The sequence below is a fragment of the Engystomops pustulosus genome, chromosome 8 (assembly GCF_040894005.1).
Source record: "Engystomops pustulosus chromosome 8, aEngPut4.maternal, whole genome shotgun sequence".
Taxonomy (NCBI): Eukaryota; Metazoa; Chordata; class Amphibia; order Anura; family Leptodactylidae; genus Engystomops; species Engystomops pustulosus.
Window position 1 is genome coordinate 75444283 of NC_092418.1, and position 23095 is coordinate 75467377.

Here is a 23095-nt window from a genome sequence, read left to right on the forward strand (position 1 = left end):
ATCACAGAGATATCTTAAAGCGTTGAAAAGTTATTACCACAGGAAGAGACACTGGTCAAATTTCAAAAAAAGGTTGCGAGCCTTAACCTGCAAACAGGCTGCGTCCTTAAGGGGTTAAGGAGAGGGGAGGGTGACCAGCGCTCATCCCTCCTCCTCTCCAGCGCTCTGACGTTTGCCCCGTTTGTGTTAATGTACCCTTAATAGGCAGTCTCGGAAAGGAAAACCTTTCCAGCAACTGCATAGAATAACTGCAGCTGTGCGCCGGCTGAACACTAACCTGGTTGAGGGGTGTGTACTAATGCACGCCAGAGGTGTGCATAAATAGGGTAATAGAAGAGTGCCTCAACATTTCAAAAGATACCGAAAGGTGTGTTTGATTTCAAAAGCAGTTTTGCAAGTGGAAGGTTTCATTTAATATCTCATATGCCAGAATTATGAAGTAGTAATAAATATGTGCAACACAACTCCCTAACAGTCTAAACTGATTTGTGTTGCCCATCTAGTGATATTCCCCCATTGTTAGTAATTCACTGTACTAATGGGTCGTTCGTGACATGCATTCACATGTGTTTGTAAAGCATTAACCCCTTAACGACGTGTTGCGTATCTATACGTCGCACATCGGCTGTGGGTGTCCGGAGAGGGCTTATTGGCTGACTCCTCTCAATACACTGTGTGTGTTTGCGGTATACTGCCCCACACCCACTGTGTTAACCTCCAAATCACCGCAGCCGGCGATAAAATCGGCATGTGGGCGCTGCTATCATGGCTTTGAATGGGGCTTCCCGAGACGTTATCGGGGAGCGACAATCTGTTGCTTTGACAGCTTCTGGTCTCTGTAAGACCCAAGACTGAAGAGCAGTAAAATATAATAATGGTTATTGTCAGCGTTTAACCCTGTAACAGAAAATAGCACCCAAAGTCAAAAATGCTACTTTTTCCTAATTTTGCAACATATAAATAATTTAATAAAAAGTGATCAAAAGGCAGTTCTTTCCTCATAATGGTAGCATTGAAAACATCATCTCATCTAGCCAAAATTACACCATACACAGCTCCGTACACTGAAGTATGAAAAAGTTATTAGCGCCAGAACATGGCAAAATAAAGATTTTTTTTTTGTACAGGAATTTTTGTAATGTTTAAAAACATTATAAAACCTTTATAAATTTGGTATTCCTGTGATTGTACTGAACCAAAGAATAAAAGAGACATATCATTTGGGGCACACAGTGAAAGTCGTAAAATCCAAGCCCACAAGAAAATGGTGCAAATGCATTTTTCACCAATTTCACTGCATTTGGAATCTTTTTCCCCCTTCCCAGTACAGGGCAAGTAATATTTAATACTGCCACTATAAATCGAAATTTGTTACGTGGAAAAAAAGCCCTCACACAGCTTTTTACATTGAAAAATAAAATAATATAGATTTTTGAAGGTTGGGAGTAAAAAAATGAAAGCTCAAAAATTAAAAATGGCCTAGTCGTTAAGGGGTTAATGCAATGTTAATGCATGCGTTCACATTGTATTAACACTTGCGTTTTGTGAATGCACCATAAAGAGCTGAACTTCCCATCAATAATTCACTGATGGTTCTGTCACATGACCTTCTATCAGGGACAATCATCAAGGCTGAAAGCTGCAGCAGGGGATTCCCAGAGCAGAGTCACGGTAGAAAAAAATTGTGCCACTTAAAAAGTAGACATCTGGATTCTAAACATGAATCAGGTATAAAATGGAAAACTCTTTTGCAGTGAACTTTACTGCACAGATAAGAAAATTTTGCCAAAAAAAGTTGCAAATATAAGAGAAAAGCACCATACATATACAGTGCTCATAGTCTATTAATTTCAAGGGAACCTAACAGTTTCATTTCACTTCTCACAAGGGGTGTTTCTAGGGTAGCAAAAGACCTGGGGCAGGGGCCCAAATGCATATTTACCGCATTATTGTTTGGTGAAATTGGGGCTATGGCCTGAGTGCCCACAGAGAGGGCCCCGATTGCCACCTCTGTCACCACTGCTCTATCGGAACCCATCACTGGCTCTATATGTGTAAATATCGTGACCGGTTCCCTTTAACCCTCAGGGCTTCTTATGTGTCGACTCTTTGATTAGGGAAGGGAAGTTAGAGCTCTCTTTACGGAGACTTTGCCAATTAAGGCCACCTTGTAGGTGTTTGGAGACTTATAGCCATTAACACTCCACTAGGGATTCTGGGAAAATATTCAAATACATTTTCCAGGATGGATTAAGGAAAAACCTGCCTCTTTAAGCTACCTTGTAAGGCAGCCCCCTTACCATCAATAATGAGTTTCAGGAAGCCTAATAACATGATGTAGGATTAAAATCAAACCAGTGAGCCACATTTACTTACTTGTCCTGACGTGATCCCTGAAAGTGCATTGTCCGACCGGAATGCAATCTGCCGCGATTCACTAAGATCGTGCGCAATGGGAATCTTAAATTCCGTGCTCAGTCAGATTCAGTCGGAACATCCGACGGCACGCCCCCCAATTTCTGTTGCATGAAAGGCGGTGCCGCTGCGCCAAAATCCGATCACGTGCAACACAATCCCCAGTTAAATACTTGTCCCAGCGGTGCAAATCCCGAAAATCCGACGAAAGTGCCGCCGCGGACCCTTAGTAAATAAGCCCCAGTATATTCCAGAAGGAAAAGATTCCCAATTGTAGACAGCACTGTTTCAACCTGTTTACATCTCTTCCATCTAGACTAGAAGGGGACAACACATGGGAGGCCATCTGAGGTACTGACAGTGAAATGAAGCTGACAGGTTCCCTCTACAGTGTATCCTATTATACAGCAGCACAGTGGCTCAGTGGTTTGCTCTACAGCTGGGGTAAAAGTCCTGTCCAGGTCAACACCAGAGTGCAAAGAGTTTGTATGTTCTCTCCAGGTTTGCATGGGTTTCCTACGGGTCCCCCCACACTCCAAAACATACTGGTAGGTTGATTAGATTGTGAGCCCCAATGGGACAGGGACAGATGTGACAAGCTCTGTGCAGCGCTGCAGAATCAGTATGCGGTATATAAATAAAGGAATTATTACAGGAAAGTCTGATACAGACACATGCCATGAAATGTGTAAGGAATCTGGCCCTTAGACCTGCAACATAACAATGGGCTGTACATTCTGCTGAGCACATTCAGCAGTGGTAATCCTCTGCCCCTGCCTCCATGGCGGTAGCTGCAGATGTATTGTGCTGCGCAATATATAATATAATAATAGCATGTTGAAGTTTGCAGCACATTTCATCCAGATTTTTATAAATAAAAAAAATTTCCAACAAGATTTTGGGGTCAAAGATGGGTCATGTACCATAGAGGAGCAATCACACTTGGCTTATCTGCATCCGGAAAACTGTAGTAGCAGAAAAGTAGATCAGGGTTGTACAGAGGCTGAAAAACTTGGCTGCCTCCTGCAAGAACAGCTCCTCTCTTGACCATGGGTAGTGTGTGAGTATTAAAGGGGTTATCCGGGTTTAACATTTTTTTTATGGCCGGGCTGGGGAGGGATAGTTAAACATAATAAACATGTACTTACCTCCTCCGGCGCCGCCGATGTCCCACGCCGCGGTCCCTTCGATCCGTGCCCCTGCTTGTTTACAGGGGCACGGAAGCCGCGCACAGGGAGCTTCCGGTCCGCGATGTGGACGGCTCCTCCCATCCGTCCCTATCTCTCAGCGTTGTAAGCGCTGGGAGATGGTGCGCATGGGAGCATCCGGCCGGCCGGAAGCTCCCTGTGCGCCCTTGTACTGAAACCGGCGCACGGAGAAGACGGGGGACATCGGCAGCACCGGAGGAGGTAAGTACATGTTTATTGTGTTTAAATAGCCCTCCCCAGCCCGGCAATAAAAAAAAAATGTAAACCCGGATAACCCCCTTTAACTCTAAGCAAAACTAGCACAAGGAGTGGTGGGAAGTGACTATTTTTTGGAGGGAAGCAGTCATGTATTTCAAGGGCTTATGCACCCACCCGTATTTGCCGGTTGCAGAAGGGGGGAGGTGAGTCACCTCCATTCTTCTGCAGCGCAGCCAGCCAATCACGGTGTGCTTTTGGTGCCATAGACCTCGATAGAGGCTGTTTTCTGGTGTGGCCATGTAGTGATGGGTTATTCTAGACCGAGCCACCACAAAGAGCTGTCTCTCAGGCTCCGTGCGTCATGTGGACCTCTGCATTTTGTGCAGGTGAGCTCTGCTTTCTCACCAATGCCCATTAAAAATCACTGTCCAGAGCACAAACACGGCTCTTTTATGTCCCGGACAGTTTCGGACTGGCCCAGTGGAGTACTGGAGAATCCTTCACCTGCTGGTTCTCGATGCCCGCTCCGGTGCAAGAGGAAATAGAGTCCGCACATGCCAGAGCACAATGTACTTCTCACGGCGGCGCCCGGCCTCTGTTATCGATTTCCTGTGCGGTTTACGTCATCGTGCCGGCACTCAGTGATACCTGCGCTTCATTATTTTTTTTCTTTTCCCAGAGACTATAGTGGTTTGGGGGGGGAAGCCCTACTGGGGTAAGGGGTTGTGACTGGGGTAAGGACTGTACTGGGGTGAGGGGAGGCCCTGTGACTGTACTGGGGTGAGGGGAGGCCCTGTGACTGTACTGGCGTGAGGGGAGGCCATGTGACTGTACTGGCGTGAGGGGAGGCCATGTGACTGTACTGGCGTGAGGGGAGGCCATGTGACTGTACTGGGGTGAGGGGAGGACCTGTGACTGTACTGGGGTGAGGGGAGGACCTGTGACTGTACTGGGGTGAGGGGAGGACCTGTGACTGTACTGGCTATTGGGGGGGGGGGGGAATATGACTGTACCCCTACACATGCCCCAGCAGTATATAGGTAGCTCCTCACAAGCCCCAGCAGTAAATAGGTAGCTCCTCACAAGCCCCAGCAGTATATAGGTACCCCCCACACATGCCCCGGCAGTATATAGGTAGCTCCTCACAAGCCCCGGCAGTATATAGGTAGCTCCTCACAAGCCCCGGCAGTATATAGGTAGCTTCTCACAAGCCCCGGCAGTATATAGGTAGCCCCCGCACATGCCCCGGCAGTATATAGGTAGCCCCCGCACATGCCCCGGCAGTATATAGGTAGCCCCCGCACATGCCCCGGTAGTATATAGGTAGCCCCCGCACATGCCCCGGTAGTATATAGGTAGCCCCCGCACATGCCCCGGCAGTATATAGGTAGACCCCGCACATGCCCCGGCAGTATATAGGTAGCCCCCACACATGCCCCCGGCAGCATATAGGTAGCCCCCACAAAACCCAGCAGTTTCTAAGTAGCCCCCACACATACCCAGCAGCATATAGAAGCCATCACACATGCCCAGCAGCATATAAAAGTCCCCATACATACCCCAGCAGTATATAGTAAACACCACACATGCCCCAGCAATATTTAGTATCCCCTACAGATACCTCAGTATATAGTAGTCCACATTCCTGAGCCTAAGCAACGACATTGGCGCCTGGGTTATAAAGACGCACACATCACTGATCACTATTGCAGGACGGCGCCCCCCTACCTTCCGTCCCTGCTGGGGCCACAACCTGAGACTCTGCAGACCGTGGGTTGTGCAAAATGGTGAAACACGTCTTATTTTCATTACTGATGTGGATCATGGAAGGAAATCAAAATCTATTGGTTTGTAGTGATGTCTCGTTCGCGAACGAGTCGGCTCTTGTCCGTGAACGTCAGTAGCCAGTTCCCACCAATGAGCCGATGGCTCGCTTAACCCTGCCCCCTTTAACCCAATGCAGTTGTGTTAAAAGTGTTGTGGAGTAATTGACTGGCCTGAGGTTCCTAATATATATTTAATAGGGAGCCATAAGAGCACATACTTAGGGTGAAGACACACGTGGCGTTTTTAGTCCGGAAAAACTGAAAAAACCGAATGCGTTTTCAAAAAACAGATGCGTTTTTAACGATCTGAAAACACACTAACTAAAGACGGCCCAAAAACTCAATGTGTGTCTTCACCCTTAGGCTGGCACCACAATTTAACGCGAAACACCGGCGGCTCGTTCCCGATCGCAGGCGTTTCCATAGAAACGCCGATGCAATCGGGCCAAAGCCCGCCCCAGCGAGCGCAACTTTGTCTGCGTTTGCAAGCGCAGACAAAGTGCTACATGTGGCGCCAGGCTTAGGGTGCTGCCATACATGGCGTTTTGAACCCGTTTTTGGTCCGTTTTTAAGCAGTCCGTTAAAAAAATACACATCCGTTTGTTACCATTTTTAATTAAGATAATTGGTAAAAGCTGTCAAAATCGGATGCGTTTTTTAACGAACTTCTTAAAAACGGACCAAAAATGGGTTCAAAACACCATGTGTGGCATCACCCTTAGTGAGCCGCATGTACGTCCCCATAGACGGCAATAGCGGCACGGCGTGGATACGGTGCCACACACCACAAAGAGCATGTTTTCTATGGAGGGAGAAGGGTCACCTCCTCCTCCTCTCCAGCACACGGCGGGCATACTGCGTGTGAATGCACCCTTAGTTTCTGTTTTTCATCCTTTTATAGCCATCCTTTTTTTTTTTTTTATTCCAACAACAGTTCAAATACGGGTATAAAACGGATCCTACCAGACACCATTGTAAGTCTATTCAACTCAATGGAAATAAAGGATCCGTTATTCACAACAGAACCTGCAAATATGACGCCCGCAGGCAGCTGGGAGGTGTGCCCGCAGTGTTCTAGCGCTGGCGGGGGTGGCGCCACCTAACGGCAGCATTTACATGTACACTTTCATTTCTGAGGAAGAACTGCAGTTCATGCAATGGCGGATCCTATCTTCTTCCATGTTACACCAGGGAGGGAGGGCTGTTCTTGCTGTCCTCTGGTAGACACATAACACCCCCTGAGCCTCAGGGGTCACCCTACCTCCGCCATTGTCCCAGAGGTTCTCTCAGCACGAGGTGAAGCGCCAGCCCATCCCCCACCTCCTCCGCCATTAGCTTCCCCTCCCCCTTGATACCTCCCCGCTACCCATCCCCCACCAGCCCGTGCGCGCCCCCGTGCGGTATGTGCGTATAACGCGAGGACGCACGGGCTTCCCGCCGGACGCGCTTTAGTGGAAAGAGGGGGGATGGGAAAAGGGAGATCGTCGTGAACGCGCCGCGTGCACGCGCCCATCGCCACGTGACACCCGGTGGGCCAATAGCGGCGCCTTATAATGTGGGGGTGACGCGCGCGCCCGAGGACAAGCGAGGGAGAGAAGTATAAACCCCCGACGGAGAGAAAGAGCGGGAGAGCAGTCGCAGCCATGTCTGAGGAGAAGCCCAAGGTAAGCGCTCCCTGCGCGGAGACAACGGCCGACTGCGCCGCATCACTAGAGTCGGGGGCGCCAGAAACGCCGTGTGTGAGCGGTGGCGCTGCCCGGTGCTGGGCCGCACTGCTGGAGAGGGGAGGATAGGCGGCACAGCGGCGCTGCTCATCTCTGCGCTACACGGCAGAGCGGGGAGGACCCGGGCACAGGGGGAGGGAGAGAGGGGGAGGAGGCCCCGACGTGTGATTCATAAGCAGCAGGCGCTGCGGCCTCCCGGGAGATTGCGCGCCAAAGCCGGCATCCCCATACACGTGTGTGACAATAGTGCTGCGGTACCGCAACCTGCCTGCGCCTTATCCATGGTAACGTACTGCACTTCTCTCTATGTATGTGTGATCAGATCCTAACTAGTAGTAATGTACTGCACTCCTCTCTATGTGTGTGTGATCAGATCCTCACTAGTAGTAATGTACTGCACTCCTCTCTATGTGTGTGTGATCAGATCCTCACTAGTAGTAATGTACTGCACTCCTCTCTGTGTGTGTGTGATCAGATCCTCACTAGTAGTAATGTACTGCACTCCTCTATGTGTGTGTGATCAGATCCTCACTAGTAGTAACGTACTGCACTCCTCTGTGTGTGTGTGTGATCAGATCCTCACTAGTAGTAATGTACTGCACTCCTCTGTGTGTGTGTGTGATCAGATCCTCACTAGTAGTAATGTACTGCACTCCTCTATGTGTGTGTGTGATCAGATTCTCACTAGTAGTGATGTACTGCACTCCTTTCTGTGTGTGTGTGATCAGATTCTCACTAGTAGTAATGTACTACACTCCTCTCTATGTGTGTGTGTGATCGGATCCTCACTAGTAGTAATGTACTACACTCCTCTCTATGTGTGTGTGTGATCAGATCCTCACTAGTAGTAATGTACTGCACTCCTCTGTGTGTGTGTGATCAGATTCTCACTAGTAGTAATGTACTGCACTCCTCTCTATGTGTGTGTGTGATCAGATCCTCACTAGTAGTAATGTACTGCACTCCTGGATTATGAAGTGCACTCGGGCCCGTACTTGTAATAACTGCAGCTCCCTTAGATTGGACATAACATACCCTTATAGTATCTATTTACACCTAATAAAATAACCTTTTCCTGATAGGATCTCCCATCAGTGCAGGGTCTTGTCTCTCTGGAAGTAATGAAGGGGATGTTCATTGTTTACTAGACTCTGTGGTCACCCACTGGTTATATGACTAGTGAGGCTGGTGACCCGCTGTGTGGTCATGTGAACAATGAAACAAAAGTAATGATGATTGGGACTGCTCTGCTCAACACTGCAGCTTGTTTGGTGATAACGAAGACTTTCGATTTATAAGGCCTTTGCACAAAATTGCTATGACTTTATCGTGTAGCCTTGCCCAATATTACAGGTTGCATTTGTCTTGAGTGGGAGTTTGGTGCTGTATGGAAATGAATGCTTCCTCTATTTACCCAGTAAAGCTGTGGGCTTGAGATCACAACTACATCACAAACCAAGACAGCCACTCAATACACCATTTTAATGTACACATTTGCATATAGAGATGAACGATAAATCAAGAGTGTTAGTACATGCGCTAGCTGCTCTGTTCATGTCTATAGAGCTGAACTGACACGATGCAGCTGGTACAGTGGTTTGCTCATCCCTTATCATGCAAGGTAGTAAAGGCCGTTCCCTACTAAAGAACACCTGATTTACAGACAACCCCTACTTACAAATGGACCCCTGGATGTTGGTAATTTACTATACGTTAGCCCCAGGCTACAATAAACAGGTCTAACAATTAACTTTATTGTTAATCCAAGTTAAAATCTGTCACAGACCAGAAAAAATTGGGTGGAGTTACAAGTATAAAATATACAGTTCCGAGATGCATACAAATTCAACTTAAGAACAAACCTACAGAGCCTATCTTGTAGGTAACCATGGGACTGCCTGTGCTGCGGTAATACTCGCTGCAGGCCGGCTCATTGATCTGTATCTGTATGATCAGATAAGTGCATGGCTTACCTCCTGTTGGTGCCACTTATAGCTGAGCCACCAACATAGGTATAATCCAGGCCTCAGGGAGTCTGTAGTCATTACAACAGGGGGATGTCATCTCTCGCTGGATTTTTCCTTTGGGTATAATCATTCATTCTGATATGGGAGCAATCATTGTAATGAAATTAAAAAAATAGAAAAAAAATTGGTGAATGTAACATCTTCCTTGAATTGGTCCAATATGTGCATTGCAAACTTACTGATGTGCCAGATTTTTGCTAAATGTTATCCCAGGTTTTGTTATTCCTCTTGCAATCTGGTATGAACTGACTGCTGGGGCCACTGATAGACAGTGATGGCAGAGGGCTGTGCTACCATAGTATTGAATGGAGCAGTAGGACACGTGCACAAGCTTCCTTTAGTTAATGACAACACCCGTGCTTGTGAACTCGAGGTCAGCAACAAAACTTGGGACAGCCATTTTAAGATTCCTAACTTTGGATTGTGGGGATAAAAAACTATTTAGGCATGGCTACATATTTATTTACCTGCTTCACACTTAGAAAAGTGGCTTCTGAAACTGAGCAGAAAAAATGAAAATATCTCTAAATAACACAGAATTATCATACTTTGGTACTGCTTTAACCCCTTAAAGGGGTTTTCCCACAAAACAAGTTGAATTGAATCTCCGTCAGCTCCATAAAGATTAACAGGGCAGCCCAGCCATGCGCGACCAGCTGCTCCGCTCATCTCGGGGAGTGACGAAAGGTCCGATGGAGGTGTTCTAATGTACTGTCGGGGCTCAGTGATGATCATGTGGATAGGGCCTAACTTGTTTGGTTGGATAACAACTTTAAGAACATTATAAAATGTTTTCCTGTCTGAGGACTTTTGTCTGAGTAACACATTGCACGTCACAGTGCTGGTGGTTATTATTCCATGCCTTTTACTGGGAAGCGGGGGGGGGGCATGTTATCATGCCACATATGAGAACTTTGTAGATATTTGCCACCAAAAAAGAAAAAATTAAACTGACATTTTTTTCAGGAAACCGTGAAGACAGAAAATGACCACATCAATCTCAAAGTGGCAGGACAGGATGGCTCTGTAGTCCAGTTCAAGATCAAGCGACACACTCCTCTCAGCAAGTTAATGAAGGCATACTGTGACAGACAGGTATAGCAATGGCTCCACTCATCAGCTCAATCAAACTTCAACTGTGGCATCTTAATTGTAACTCTGTTGAATGTGATCCCTGGCAGCTTACTGATTTATAGTTTTCCTCTGTGGGGCACCGTTGACTGGTGAAGAAACATGTTGCCAGCCACATTTACCTGCCTCTTCCAGAACATAAATGGTTTTCTTTATTGGTCAGAGGGTGACACATTTAAGTCCCATGAGGGCGATTACTTTCTGGTTATGTTTTAGAATGTTCCCATTTTCTGTACATGTATGAAAAGCCTCAACCAGTAGATGGATAGAACATGTCTTAATAATGCCATCTGTCCTTGTGTGCTCTCTCCCTTTGACACACATCTGGTTTTAGATGCAAAGTTCATTAGGAAACCTAAATAAGGACACACACCCAAAGTTGTTCCTACTTCAGACTACTGTGTAGTGTCTAGTGTGTAAATATTACTTTACATAAGGAGTACACCAAAGAGGGCTTTGTGCTGAGTCAAAGGTACTTGAAAAATGGCGGACGTTGGGTTTTTATGGCTCAAAACCAGTAACTTATTATCAGCTATAAAATTACTTAGTGCAACTGTAAATAAAAATGATAACTCTTCTTTCTTCCTAGGGTTTGTCAATGAGACACATACGGTTCAGGTTTGATGGTCAGCCTATCAATGAAACAGATACCCCAGCACAGGTATGGTCATTTTAAGTTTCTTCAGTCTCCATACTGCATATAGGAGGCATCAACTCAATACTCGAACGATAAACTAGTTTAGTGTTAAACCAGAATGTTTCATCTTTTAGTCTTTTTCAAGGTTGCCCGTAAGTCTCATCTCTTTATAAATGTATCACATCATTTGCTATATATTTGATGGTACAAACATTGGGGATAACCTACATCAGCTTATAGCTTGCTTTCAGTGGACTAATTTTTAGTATAAATTATAGCAAAATTTTGTGCCAATGAAATTCCCACTTGGAGACATGGCTAAAAATATGGAAAGCTTGCACATGCATGCAATGTTTATAACTCCCCATAGTCTGCTGTATTTTAGTAGTCAAATGGTACACCTTGTTTTGGCCACTAGAACAAAACTGAAGTTGTTGTGTACTTATTGGATACTGCCACATGGTAAGCGCTACAATGATTAACCTTTTACCAAGCTGGTTACATAAGTTTTACAATCAGCTGGTGCACAGAAGAATTGTACATTTATGTACAATGTGATGTGTGTAAATGCTATTTACGACAAACCTCTAACACAATTTTAATGTATTGAGATATTAAAGGAGTAGTATCAAGTTTAACATTTATCACCAAAATGTTTATAGCAGGGCATCTGACTAATGAATCACAGGGGAGATCAGATAAGTGAGCACAAGGCTCCAAGGTCTCCGGCATACCAGTGATATATCTGCCACTGATCTGATGCCAGCTCAGCTCTGGATCGGAGCCGAACCAGCATCGGGATACACGGGTGCCGGCTGTAACTAACAGCTGACACCTCAGTGTAACACCCGCGGTTGGAGTGGGCTCAGATCGCGGGTATTTTATCTGCCTTCCGAGGGTCTTTACCCCACGATCGCCCACCGACCCACCCACCCGATTGCTTGTTCATGTCCCAAGGTGGGAAGAGTGTAAAAAAAATAAATCAATAGAAATGCCCATAACTTATTAAGAGACATACAACACAAAAGTCTAAATCATAACACACCCCACATATATAGTACCAGTGTCGGTAACAACCTGTAGAATAAAAGTAAATCATTATTGAACCTGCACAATGAATGCCATAAAAAAAAAAAAAAAAAAATTACAATTACCTCTTGAATCACACAAAAAATATACTCCAGAATGATACTGTTGCAAAGTACATCATATCCCGCAAAAAAACAAGCCATCAAACGGCTCCGTGGCTAAAGTAAAAATGTTATGCCACTTGGAAGATGGCAGTGCAAAAATTATAGATTTTTCAGCGGATTGGGATTTTATTTGGCAAATTTAGTAAAACGTAAGAAAAAATATTTCAGTATGGTATCCCTGTAATCGTATTGAACCATATAATAAAGATGATATGATTTCGGCTATATGGGGAACACAAAAAAAGTCAAATCCAGTACAGATGCTTTTCTACTCCTGCACTCTCAATGGGGGATACCAACCCCAAATGGTATAACTGGAAAAAGCATCTTGTCCCGCCCAAAAAATGCCATCACATGACCCTAACGAAAAAGCATACATTTTACAGCCTACAAAAGGGGCCAATGAGGAAACTAAAATCCTGGCAGCAGCAGGGTGCTGCTTCGCTGTGCACCCAAAAAACAAGTAACGGCCACATGTGGGGGGTCTCTGTACTCGGGAGAAATTGCATAACAAATTGTAAGATGGGTGTTCTCCATCTTTTGATATGTAAATTTTAGGCCTAAATGCACATAACCGATAAAATTTGACCATTCTAATTTTCACCTCCATTATGATTAAATTACTATGAAGATCTTAAGGGGTTAACAATCTTCCTAAAAGCTGTTTCTAATAGTTTGAGGGGTGCAGATTTGAAATGGGTTGATCATAGGGTTTTTTTTTATGTTAAATATGTAAAATTTCATTAAAACTGTATTTATCCCTAAAATATTCAATTCTGAAAATACGGAAAATCGATACTCGATTTGTAAGCCATGCAACATCAAAATAAATTATCCAGACATTTTTAAAAAAAATTATAAAATGTAAATACGTGGGAAATGTTATTCACCAACTTATTTTAAGTGCTATATCTATCTGCCTGAAAAGACAAGGATTTTAAAAAAAAAATTTTTAACATAAACTGAAAACTTATCAGCCACAATTTACCCCTGTAAAGGAAAAAACAATCTCAGAATCACTTTGATAAGTAAGTGTTCAAAAGTTATAACCATATAAAGTGACGCAAGTCAGAATCCAAAAAATGGGGCTGAGCCTTAAGCTACAAACTGGCTGCATCCTTAAGGGGTCAAGCAGCTGACCCCCTTCCAGATCATATTTATTCCTTGCTCCAGTGTTGCGGTGGCATTATCAACCTGCTCTCTTGACGTTAGTTCTGAAGTAGGGAGAACTTGACTTCAGTGCTCAACTCTCTGCTTCTGACTTTATACAACCAACTTGCATCTCATTTCAGTTTATTCTCTGGATGATGCCACCACATTGGGTCATAAAAGACCCGTAATCTGAAAGGTGTCCAGCTAGTTACGAGGTTAAATTCTGTTGACATGTTGCCATTGAAGTCAATGTAAAGAGGGATGATTGGATGCCCACAACTGCCCAGACCTTACTGAAGAGATGAATATTCTGTCACACAAATGGTTATTGTAACTGATTATTTCCTTTACTCTACTTTTAGCTTGAGATGGAAGATGAGGACACCATTGATGTATTTCAACAACAGACAGGTGGCATGTGCTAAGCCAGTTCCTTCAACACAGAAGGTGCCCAGGAGCCTTCATGCACCCAACTTCCCACATCTGACCTTCATGACAAAGAACATGTTGATCACACAACATTCTGGAAACATTAGTAGACTCTGGAAACATTTTGATTTAACCATTTTTGCTTTGCCCTCCATAAGTGGTGGAAGTTTTGCTGTAATGAGGGCCAATATCAACAATTACTTTCCTTAAATGGTTTTGTTTTCTTGTATTTTATTATATTTTCTGTGGCACTGTTAATTTTTTTTTCACAGAAATCTTCAATTTAGTTTACTCTTTTGTCATGTAAATAGTTGGACAACTTCCCTGCTGAAGCGTATCTGACATTTTATGCCAGGACACTCTTTGGTTCTAAACTGATTACTCCAACTACAAAAGCCAAACACTACGTTTGGAAGTAGGGAGCCATTATGGGGGTGGTGGGAGGAGGGACATGATTTTATTTACTACAACTACTATGCTATAAATCTCTACATTACCTGAGGATCACATTTCTTAGGACATTAAGATATGCTGGTGCTTTGTGCTGATGCTGTTTTACACATAGTTAAGATTTTGGGTACTGTAACTGATGATCCCCCTTATTCTCATACTGTCAGCTTGTTGGAAGGATGTTAAATACCAGGTCTATTCTTTGTTGATTATGTAATTAAATTGGCCTTGTCCGATCTCCAGTCCCTGGCTACTTCTAATGCAGCAATTTAGCATAACATTCGCCGATCTATCCATTCCTTTTAAAATGTACATGCTGCTAAAGAGAACCAGTGTGCCAGCAATGTTGCCGATTTAGGGGACATTACGAAAGTCGGCGCTAAAGAACTTTTTAAGGACAATAAATCTTACATCTGGTGGTCAGCTAAGCTAGCCACAGGCATCTTAGTGATAGTTTGGCCAGAAAACTGATAGTCCACTTTTAAACCTGTTCTTAATATTTCATTTTCTTATTTTCATGTTAATATCGGTGCCATTTTCTCGACTAAAATGGCACTTGGCAATGATCTTGCAGGACCTTAATCTAAATTTTCTTCCCATATTTGAGATGTACTAGTAGTCCAATACAAAGAATGTGATGCGTAATAAGAGATGCTCTTCCACACAATAAAGTTCTTGTTTGTAACTCATTAGTCTCCTACAGTGTGGCCTCTGGTTTCTTTTTAATCTGCTGGATAATTGTGTTTCAAAATAAAGAAAACTTCAACCTCTTCTTTTGTAACAGTTGTATTGTACATAAGTTTATCTGAAGTTTTTACCAAGTGTATACCTGCAAGAACGGTGGCACTCCATAAGTTGTCATCAGGGGAGGTCATTTCCACCTAAAGACGGGGGCAATATGCCTATGGCATGTTCATTTCAAAATTTTGTTTTAAAAGGCACTGGATTTGGTCCCATTGCTATCTTTTCCTCAAACCATTATCTTCATTTATGGCTCTCCCCTGCTTCCTGAGTAAGAAGAGGACTCTTGCTTCCCCCTCCCCATGCAGGCAATTGGAACCTGCATTGGGTAGAATGACCTCCCTGATGAGGTTGCCTTTAAAGGTGAAAGACTAAATTGCCTTTATTACTGTGTCGAGCAATGTTTTAGCTTTAGTTTGGCCTCTCATGAATAGCTCTAGTCTGACCCTAAAAACAATATAATGCCTAGATAGCAGGTATGTGCTCCTCAAAACGACCACAAAGTGCCCCCTGTTTCTACAGATGATCACTGGTGGATTAAGTGTCCCCTGGGCTGTAAACATGACTAGGGCCCTGGATGTTAGGACTTGCTTACTACTCTATATACTTTATATCCTTAATCTTGTACTGTGCATAATAGTAGTTTAATGATGAAATTCAAACCTGCTCTTGTAACCCATCTATTTTAGGAAAGCCAATCACATTCCCTAACCATCCACCCCGACTACTGCCCAGACAGTGTAAGAAATGTGGATGCTGGCTCAGCCTCTGTGCGCTAAGCTCATCTGAATCTGATCAAATAGATCGCTGATCACCTGCAAAAGGTAGATTTTCTGTACTGAAAGAACATATTTTCAAAGACTTTCAGAAGATTTTTTTTCATTCCCTAATACATATTCCAGGACCATTTCTAAATACCCTTCTTACCTTATTTAAGATTTATTAGGCAGAATAAATTAGCCCATCTGTATAACTGCTTGTATTGTGCAGAAGCTAGGAGAAAGCTTAGATTTCCTGATGTTTCTTGGTATTACATTGCCGTTCCTCTGACTAGAGTAGCAGAGTGCCAATGCCAAGCACATAGAAAAATGTAGATTTATATTACACCAGTATATTTGACAGTAGCATTATGGATACCAATGCCCTTTACCTTAGAGGGCAAATATCCCACTCTGGTGTAACTACAGTCGATGCCATGGGGCCTGACAAACCTGTCACACTAAAGAATGGAGGATGTGCACAATTCTATACATTTTCTGATGCATCTTGTACAGTATACTATGTATATAACAGTACACAGCTCAGCCGAGAGCACATCACTGCTGTGTATATGCTATATGTACAGTATGTGTATGGAGTGTTCATACTGAATCTATGTATATATTGTATGTCTCAGTATGATGTATACTCATACAGAATTAGTGTATATATACACATTAAATATGCACATATTCTGTTGTGTGCATATTTGTGTATACATGTGATACATAAAAGTCTTCAACTTTATGCATGTGTATAAATACAGTATATATTTTTAAAGGGGAGGGGGACCTCATGCAGAAATCTCCTATTGGTATAGCCTCTCTTTGTTAGGCTAGCGGCACTAACGGGTTTTGAGACGTTTTTAAGAAGTACGTTAAACGCATGCACTTTTAGAAAAACCCACCTGTTTTTGACCGGTTTTACCTATTATCTTAAAACGGGTCAAAAACCCATGCGTTTTCAGAAAAATGAATGCGGTTTTTAACAGACCGCTTGTTTCGCTCATTTCTCGCTCTCAATCTTCAAAAATCCATAACTTTTTCATTTTTCTGTGTACAGAGCTGTGTGAGGGCTTATTTTGTGTGTAACAAATCTTACTTTCCTGTGATGTTATTTATTCCCTGCCATGTAGTGGGAAGCCGGAAAAAAATTCCAAATGTGGAAAAATTGACAAAGCTTGTGCGTCACGTTCTGGTGGGCTCAGTTTTTACGACTTTCAATTTGCGCTTCAAATAACACCTACTTTATTCTTTGGTTCAGTGCGATCGCGGTGATAACAAATTTATATAGGTTTTATTGTGTTTTAATACATTTTCAAAAATTAAATGAATGTGTACAAAAAAAGAAAAAAAAAAATTGACATCTTCTGACGCTAATAACTTTTTCATACTTTGGTGCACGGAGCTGTGTGATATGTCAATAACCCTTTTTATATTTTGATAGAACGGATATATTTTATATCAGTTCTAGGGAAAGGGGGGTGATTTGAACTTTTAATATTTTACTATTGTTTTTTACATTAAACTTTTTTTTTTTTTTTTACACTTTCTTAGACCCCCTAGGGCAGTGATTTTCAACCTTTTTTGAGCTGCAACACACTTTTTATACTTAGAAAATCCTGGGGCACACCACCAACCAAAATAGCACATAATGACACTAAAACAGTCATAAAAGGCCTCCCTTTACTAATTTTAAAAAAAAAAACCCCTAGCGGCCTCCCTTTTACTAATTAAAAGACCCTAGCGGCCTCCCTTTACTAATTAACCCCTTCCTGCACCTTGACGTGATACTACGTCATAGGATGCGGGTCGTTCCCGCACCTTGACGTAGTATCACGTCATGGCGATCACCCGGGATCGGAACCCACGGTACGCAGTAGCCGGGATCCCACAGTGACAGCCAGGATTGCCACTATCGCGGTCCCGGCTGTTTAACCCTATAGACGCCGCAGACATCGTGACCGCAGCGTATATGGTGAATCGCCACGACGATCGGCACCCTCCGCGCAAGGCACGGAGGTGCCGATCGTTGCCATGGCAACCCTGAAGCCCGATAAGGACTCCAGGGCTGCCTTCACTAGAAGCCTGTTAGGATTGTGCTTACAGCACGATCTAACAGTGCTAATGCCAGCCTATGCAGAATGCATAGGCTGACTATGTAATATGTATATTACAATGAACAAGTGATCAAATGATCACTTGTTCATGTCCCACCCTGGGACAAAATAAAACAGTAAAAAAAAAGTGCAATTAAAAAAAGTCCCTTGAAGTCCCATCCCATGCAATAATCCAATAAAACATAAAAAAAAGTGAAAATCGCCAAAAAAACTCACAACATATTGGGCATCACAACGTCCGTCACAACCCGTACAATAAAACGGTGTAAAAAAAAAAAAAACACAAAAAATACTTGATGAAATTTTCACATCTGACCTCATAAAAAGTAATCAAAAAGTAACATTTACCCCGACATGATACCAAAAATAAGTACAGCTTGTCCCGCAAAAAAATAATCTATAAACCAGCTCTGTAAACAAAAAAATATAAATGTTCTGCCCATTGTTACATGGCGATACAAAAACAAGCAAATTTCTCACAAAATTAGTTTCTTCAAAACAAGTTAACCATAAAAAAGCCATATAAATGGGGTATTGCTGTAATTGTGATGACCCATAGAATAAAGATAACACATTATTTTTATGGTACGATGAACGTCCGGCGAAAAAAATGCTAAAATCCATAAACAAGAATTAATGATTTTTATAATCACCACCAAGAAAGAGTTAATAAAATCTGATTATTAGCTATTGAGCCCCCCCCCCCCCCCCCCGTAAATGATGTACCTGAAAAGTGGATCTCATCCACAAAAAAAATAATCTCCCATATGTCCAAATTACAAAAAATAAACATTTTATAGCCTGTAAAATGTGACATTTCAGATCTGCTCTGAATGGTGCAGCTTCCCTTCTATGCCCGGCCGTGTGCCCATATAGCAGTCACCACCACATATGGGGCATCCTCATACTCAGGAGAAATTGGTATCAAACTTTGTGGAGTTTTTTTGTCATTTAATACTTTGTAACGGTTTAATTTTTGGCCAAAATTAATATATTGTCTAAAAATTACAGCTTGTAAATTACACCTCCATTTTGTTTTAACGCCTGTGAAGCATCTAAAGGGTTAACACGCTTCTTAAAGTTGATTTTTTACACATTGAGGGGTGTAGTTTCTAAAATGGCATAATTTATGGGGTTTTACTGCTGTTTAGGCCTCTCAAAGTCAGTTAAAGCTGAGGAGGTGCCTCTAAATAAGGGTTTTGGTGTTTTTTTTATAAAAATTAGAAAAATTGCTCCCAAAATTCTGAACCTCCTAACAACCTAGAAAAGAGTGAGGATGCATAAAACCCTATGCCGATATAAAGCAGACATTCGGGAAATGTTAGTTATAAAGTTACTTTGGTGCTATGACTATCTGCCCGAAAAGCAGAAAATTTTGAACTTTGAAAATGAATAATTTTAAGAAATTTTTGCAAAATTTCATAACTAAACACAAAAGATATAATCAAAATGTTTCTATTACTTTGAAGTACAATGGTCCTTAAGGTCTAAAATGGCTTAGACACGAAGGGGTTAAAATACCCTAGTGGCCTCCCTTTACTAATTAAAAGGCCCTAGAGGCCCCCCTTACTAATAAAAAGAAAAAAGACCCCAGCTTCCTTCCCTATACAAATAATAACCCTATATACTTACCCTTGATGTCTTCTTCCGCGTACCTTCACTCCTAATGGCGATCCGCCCACCTTCTGTAGCTCCTGCACCGCGCGCCTCTGGTCACGTGACTTACACGACCTGACGTCAGGTCGCGTCAGTCACGTGACATGGGCCGTGAGGTGCAGGAGCTACAGAAGAGGGGCGGATCGCCGACGCGGGGCTTGTAGGTAAGTATGGGCGCAGAAACACCGGGGCGCGGTAGCAGCGCTATACAGGGGCACCATAGTTTGGGGAACTTTCCCCGCGGCACACAGGTTGAAAATCACTGCTCTAGGGTACATTAACCCTAGATGGTCCAATCGTTTCTACCATATACTGCAATACAACTGTATGGCGGTATATAGCATTTCTGCACACTATACATTACAATGATCCGAAAAAAGGTATTTCAGCTCACCTATGAAAGCATGTGGGTAGCGATTCGTGGTTGCACGGACACCTGGGTTGGGGAACCAGTGATCAGACGATGCAAGGAAAAAAAGGTGCAGTCCAGCTTCCAACGGAAAAGCAAAATTATACGTTTAAAAATCCACTTTATTGAGAAAAAATATTAACATGTTAAAAACATGATAGGACGTCCATGAAAAGAAACTGACGCGTTTCGGGCGTGCAAGCGCCCTTAGTCGTAGCCTAATACATGGAATGTGATATCGATATATAAAGCAAGTAAAGGAGTCACATGATACAACAGGGTGGAGCAAGTAGAGGAAAAGGTAAATGTAGTAACATGCACAAGGGAAACAAAACCCAAGAAAAACATAGTTTAGCCCTAAGGAATAATACATTAGTAAAGATACATCAAATCATTTTTGTAATTTAAGCCTAGGGGGAACCTTGTTTGGAGAGAAAGGATCCAGAAAGCTTCGCGGGATCGCAGCTGTCTGGTCCAGTCTCCACCTCTACGGGGGCGTGGCAACCGTTCAATGGGAATGACAGATAGTGAAGTTACATCACCGTGATGTATCTCTGGTTGCACCACTGATGTGTTCAGCAATATGTTTTTTGAGAGGTCTAATGGTGCATCCCACGTATTGTACACTGCATAATGAACAAGATGACAGATATACAACGTGGTCACTGGCACAGTTAAGGTGGGTATGTATAGAGAAAGATTTTTTGGTTACATACGAAGAGAAAACAGAGGTTTTGGTGATGTATTTACATATATTACATCGAATATGGCCACATGTGGTGCTGCCCTTGTATTGAAGCCATGTAGATTTGGCATGGAAAGAAGTAAATGAATTAGGAGCTACTATTTTGCCCAGAGAGGGTGCATTTCTGGAAATGTAGCGCACTCCCTTGTCCAAAACCTCAGACAAAATTGTGTCCTGGTGTAAAATGGGTAGATGTTTTTTTATGATGCGGACAACATCATTGTATTTTGAATTGTAGGTAGTGCTGAAGGTGATAGGGCAAGGGGTCTTAAGATTGCATTTTTGTTTACCACTTTTTGAATATAACACCTCTTGTCTGGTTTTTTTATGGAGGGCAGAAGAAATGTGAGAAAGAGATTTGGCCTGGTAACCTCTGGCTCTAAGTCTGGTAGTGGTATGTGTGGCTGCTTCCTCATAAAAAGAATTATTGGAACAAATTCTTTTAGCACAGGTGTATTCACCCTTAGGTAAATTTTGTATGATGTGAGGAGGGTGACAGGAGGTAGCATAAAAGACAGTATTTCCAGATGTGGGTTTTCTGTATAAATTAGACTGAATCAAACCCGTGGTTATGTCCCCAATTAATTCAACATCCAGAAATGGAATGGAAATGTTAGACAAAGAGAAAGTAAAATTAAGATTAAGATGATTCGAATTTAAATAGGCTATGAAGTGAGTCACATCTGTTTGTGGTCCAGCCCAGATGAGGAGACCATCATCAATATAACGGCCATACCATTTAATGTACTTAGAATAAGGGTTATTGTCGCCAAAGATTTAAGTCTCCTCAAACCAGGCCATGTAGAGATTCGCTAAAGTAGGTGAAAATTTAGAGCCCATAGGGCAACCTTGGCACTGGAAAAAATACATATTGTCAAAAAGAAAAAAATTATTAGTGAGTAAGAAATATAGCACATCAGAAATGTAACCAATAAGATCGTCAGAAAAACTACTGTATTTGTATAGATGAAACTGTACAGCTTCAATAGCTAAATTATGAGGTATCACAGTGTAAAGGGAGGAGACATCACAGGCAACCCAAATATAATCTGCTGTCCACCTGATGTTCTGCATGCTCTTTAAGACTTCAAAACTATCTTTGATAAAACCAGGGGTACGTTTAACAAAGGGTTGAAGTATGTTATCAACCCAAGATGACATTTTTTCAAGTAAGGAGTTATTGCCGGCAACAATGGGTCTGAAACTAGGAGGAAACAGACCTTTATGGGTTTTGGGGAGCATGTAAAAAATGGGAGTGTTGGGAAAATCAGGGATAAGATCATGAATATTAACATCTTTAAACATCTTCGTATGTAACCAAAAAATCTTTCTCTATACATACCCACCTTAACTGTGCCAGTGACCACGTTGTATATCTGGCATCTTGTTCATTATGCAGTGTACAATACGTGGGATGCACCATTAGACCTCTCAAAAAACGTATTGCTGAACACATCAGTGGTGCAACCAAACACCAACTTACCTTGTCTGCAGGCCTGTCGGGACTCTCTAAACATTTCTCAGAGATACATCACGGTGATGTAACTTCACTATCTGTCATTCCCATTGAACGGTTGCCACGCCCCCGTAGAGGTGGAGACTGGACCAGACAGCTGTGATCCCGCGAAGCTTTCTGGATCCTTTCTCTCCAAACAAGGTTCCCCCTAGGCTTAAATTACAAAAATGATTTGATGTATCTTTACTAATGTATTATTCCTTAGGGCTAAACTATGTTTTTCTTGGGTTTTGTTTCCCTTGTGCATGTTACTACATTTACCTTTTCCTCTACTTGCTCCACCCTGTTGTATCATGTGACTCCTTTACTTGCTTTATATATCGATATCACATTCCATGTATTAGGCTATGACTAAGGGCGCTTGCACGCCCGAAACGCGTCAGTTTCTTTTCATGGACGTCCTATCATGTTTTTAACATGTTAATATTTTTTCTCAATAAAGTGGATTTTTAAACGTATAATTTTGCTTTTCCGTTGGAAGCTGGACTGCACCTTTTTTTCCTTGCATCGTCATTACAATGATCCACTGTAATGGATAGGCAGAAGCCATTCAGCCTTGGGTCAGACAAAGACCTGAGGCTGTCACGGCAACCCATCGCCGCCCCCCGATGACGTTCGGGGGGAGCGTCGTTCGCAGGTAAGAGGTTAACATTATGCAGCAAAGCCCATCTCTGTATGAAGAGGGCTCAGCCCGTGAGCCCTCTTCATACACCCTTCATAGCTCCGTGGCGTGTGCCGCCGGCCTTAGGGTGAAGACACA

The 23095-nt window shown here is 42.9% G+C and overlaps 2 protein-coding genes across 2 annotated transcripts in view; one reads left to right on the forward strand and one right to left on the reverse strand.

The window, feature by feature from the left end:
- UBE2G2 (ubiquitin conjugating enzyme E2 G2) overlaps positions 1–5661 on the reverse strand; it is a 45093-nt gene extending 39432 nt beyond the window's left edge. Inside the window, exon 1 of the mRNA XM_072121276.1 lies at positions 5550–5661. Within this exon, the coding sequence (XP_071977377.1) occupies positions 5550–5646 (97 nt within the window). The 5' untranslated portion in view covers positions 5647–5661. The remainder of the gene's footprint in view (positions 1–5549) is intronic.
- A 1428-nt stretch (positions 5662–7089) lies between these two features.
- On the forward strand, positions 7090–15079 carry SUMO3 (small ubiquitin like modifier 3). The gene is made up of 4 exons (XM_072121278.1): positions 7090–7311; positions 10365–10493; positions 11119–11190; positions 13874–15079. The coding sequence occupies exons 1-4, from the start codon at positions 7291–7293 to the stop codon at positions 13934–13936; spliced, it is 285 nt and encodes a 94-aa protein (XP_071977379.1). The 5' UTR covers positions 7090–7290; the 3' UTR covers positions 13937–15079.
- The last annotated feature ends 8016 nt before the right edge of the window (positions 15080–23095 follow it).

What these genes read in the sequence shown, in the direction of transcription:
- SUMO3 (XM_072121278.1), top strand. Translation starts at nt 7,291, where the DNA reads ATGTCTGAGGAGAAGCCCAAG. An exon ending in AGGCATACTGTGACAGACAG is followed by an intron (nt 10,494 to 11,118) that starts GTATAGCAATGG and finishes CTTTCTTCCTAG; the next exon opens with GGTTTGTCAATGAGACACAT. An exon ending in AAACAGATACCCCAGCACAG is followed by an intron (nt 11,191 to 13,873) that starts GTATGGTCATTT and finishes CTCTACTTTTAG; the next exon opens with CTTGAGATGGAAGATGAGGA.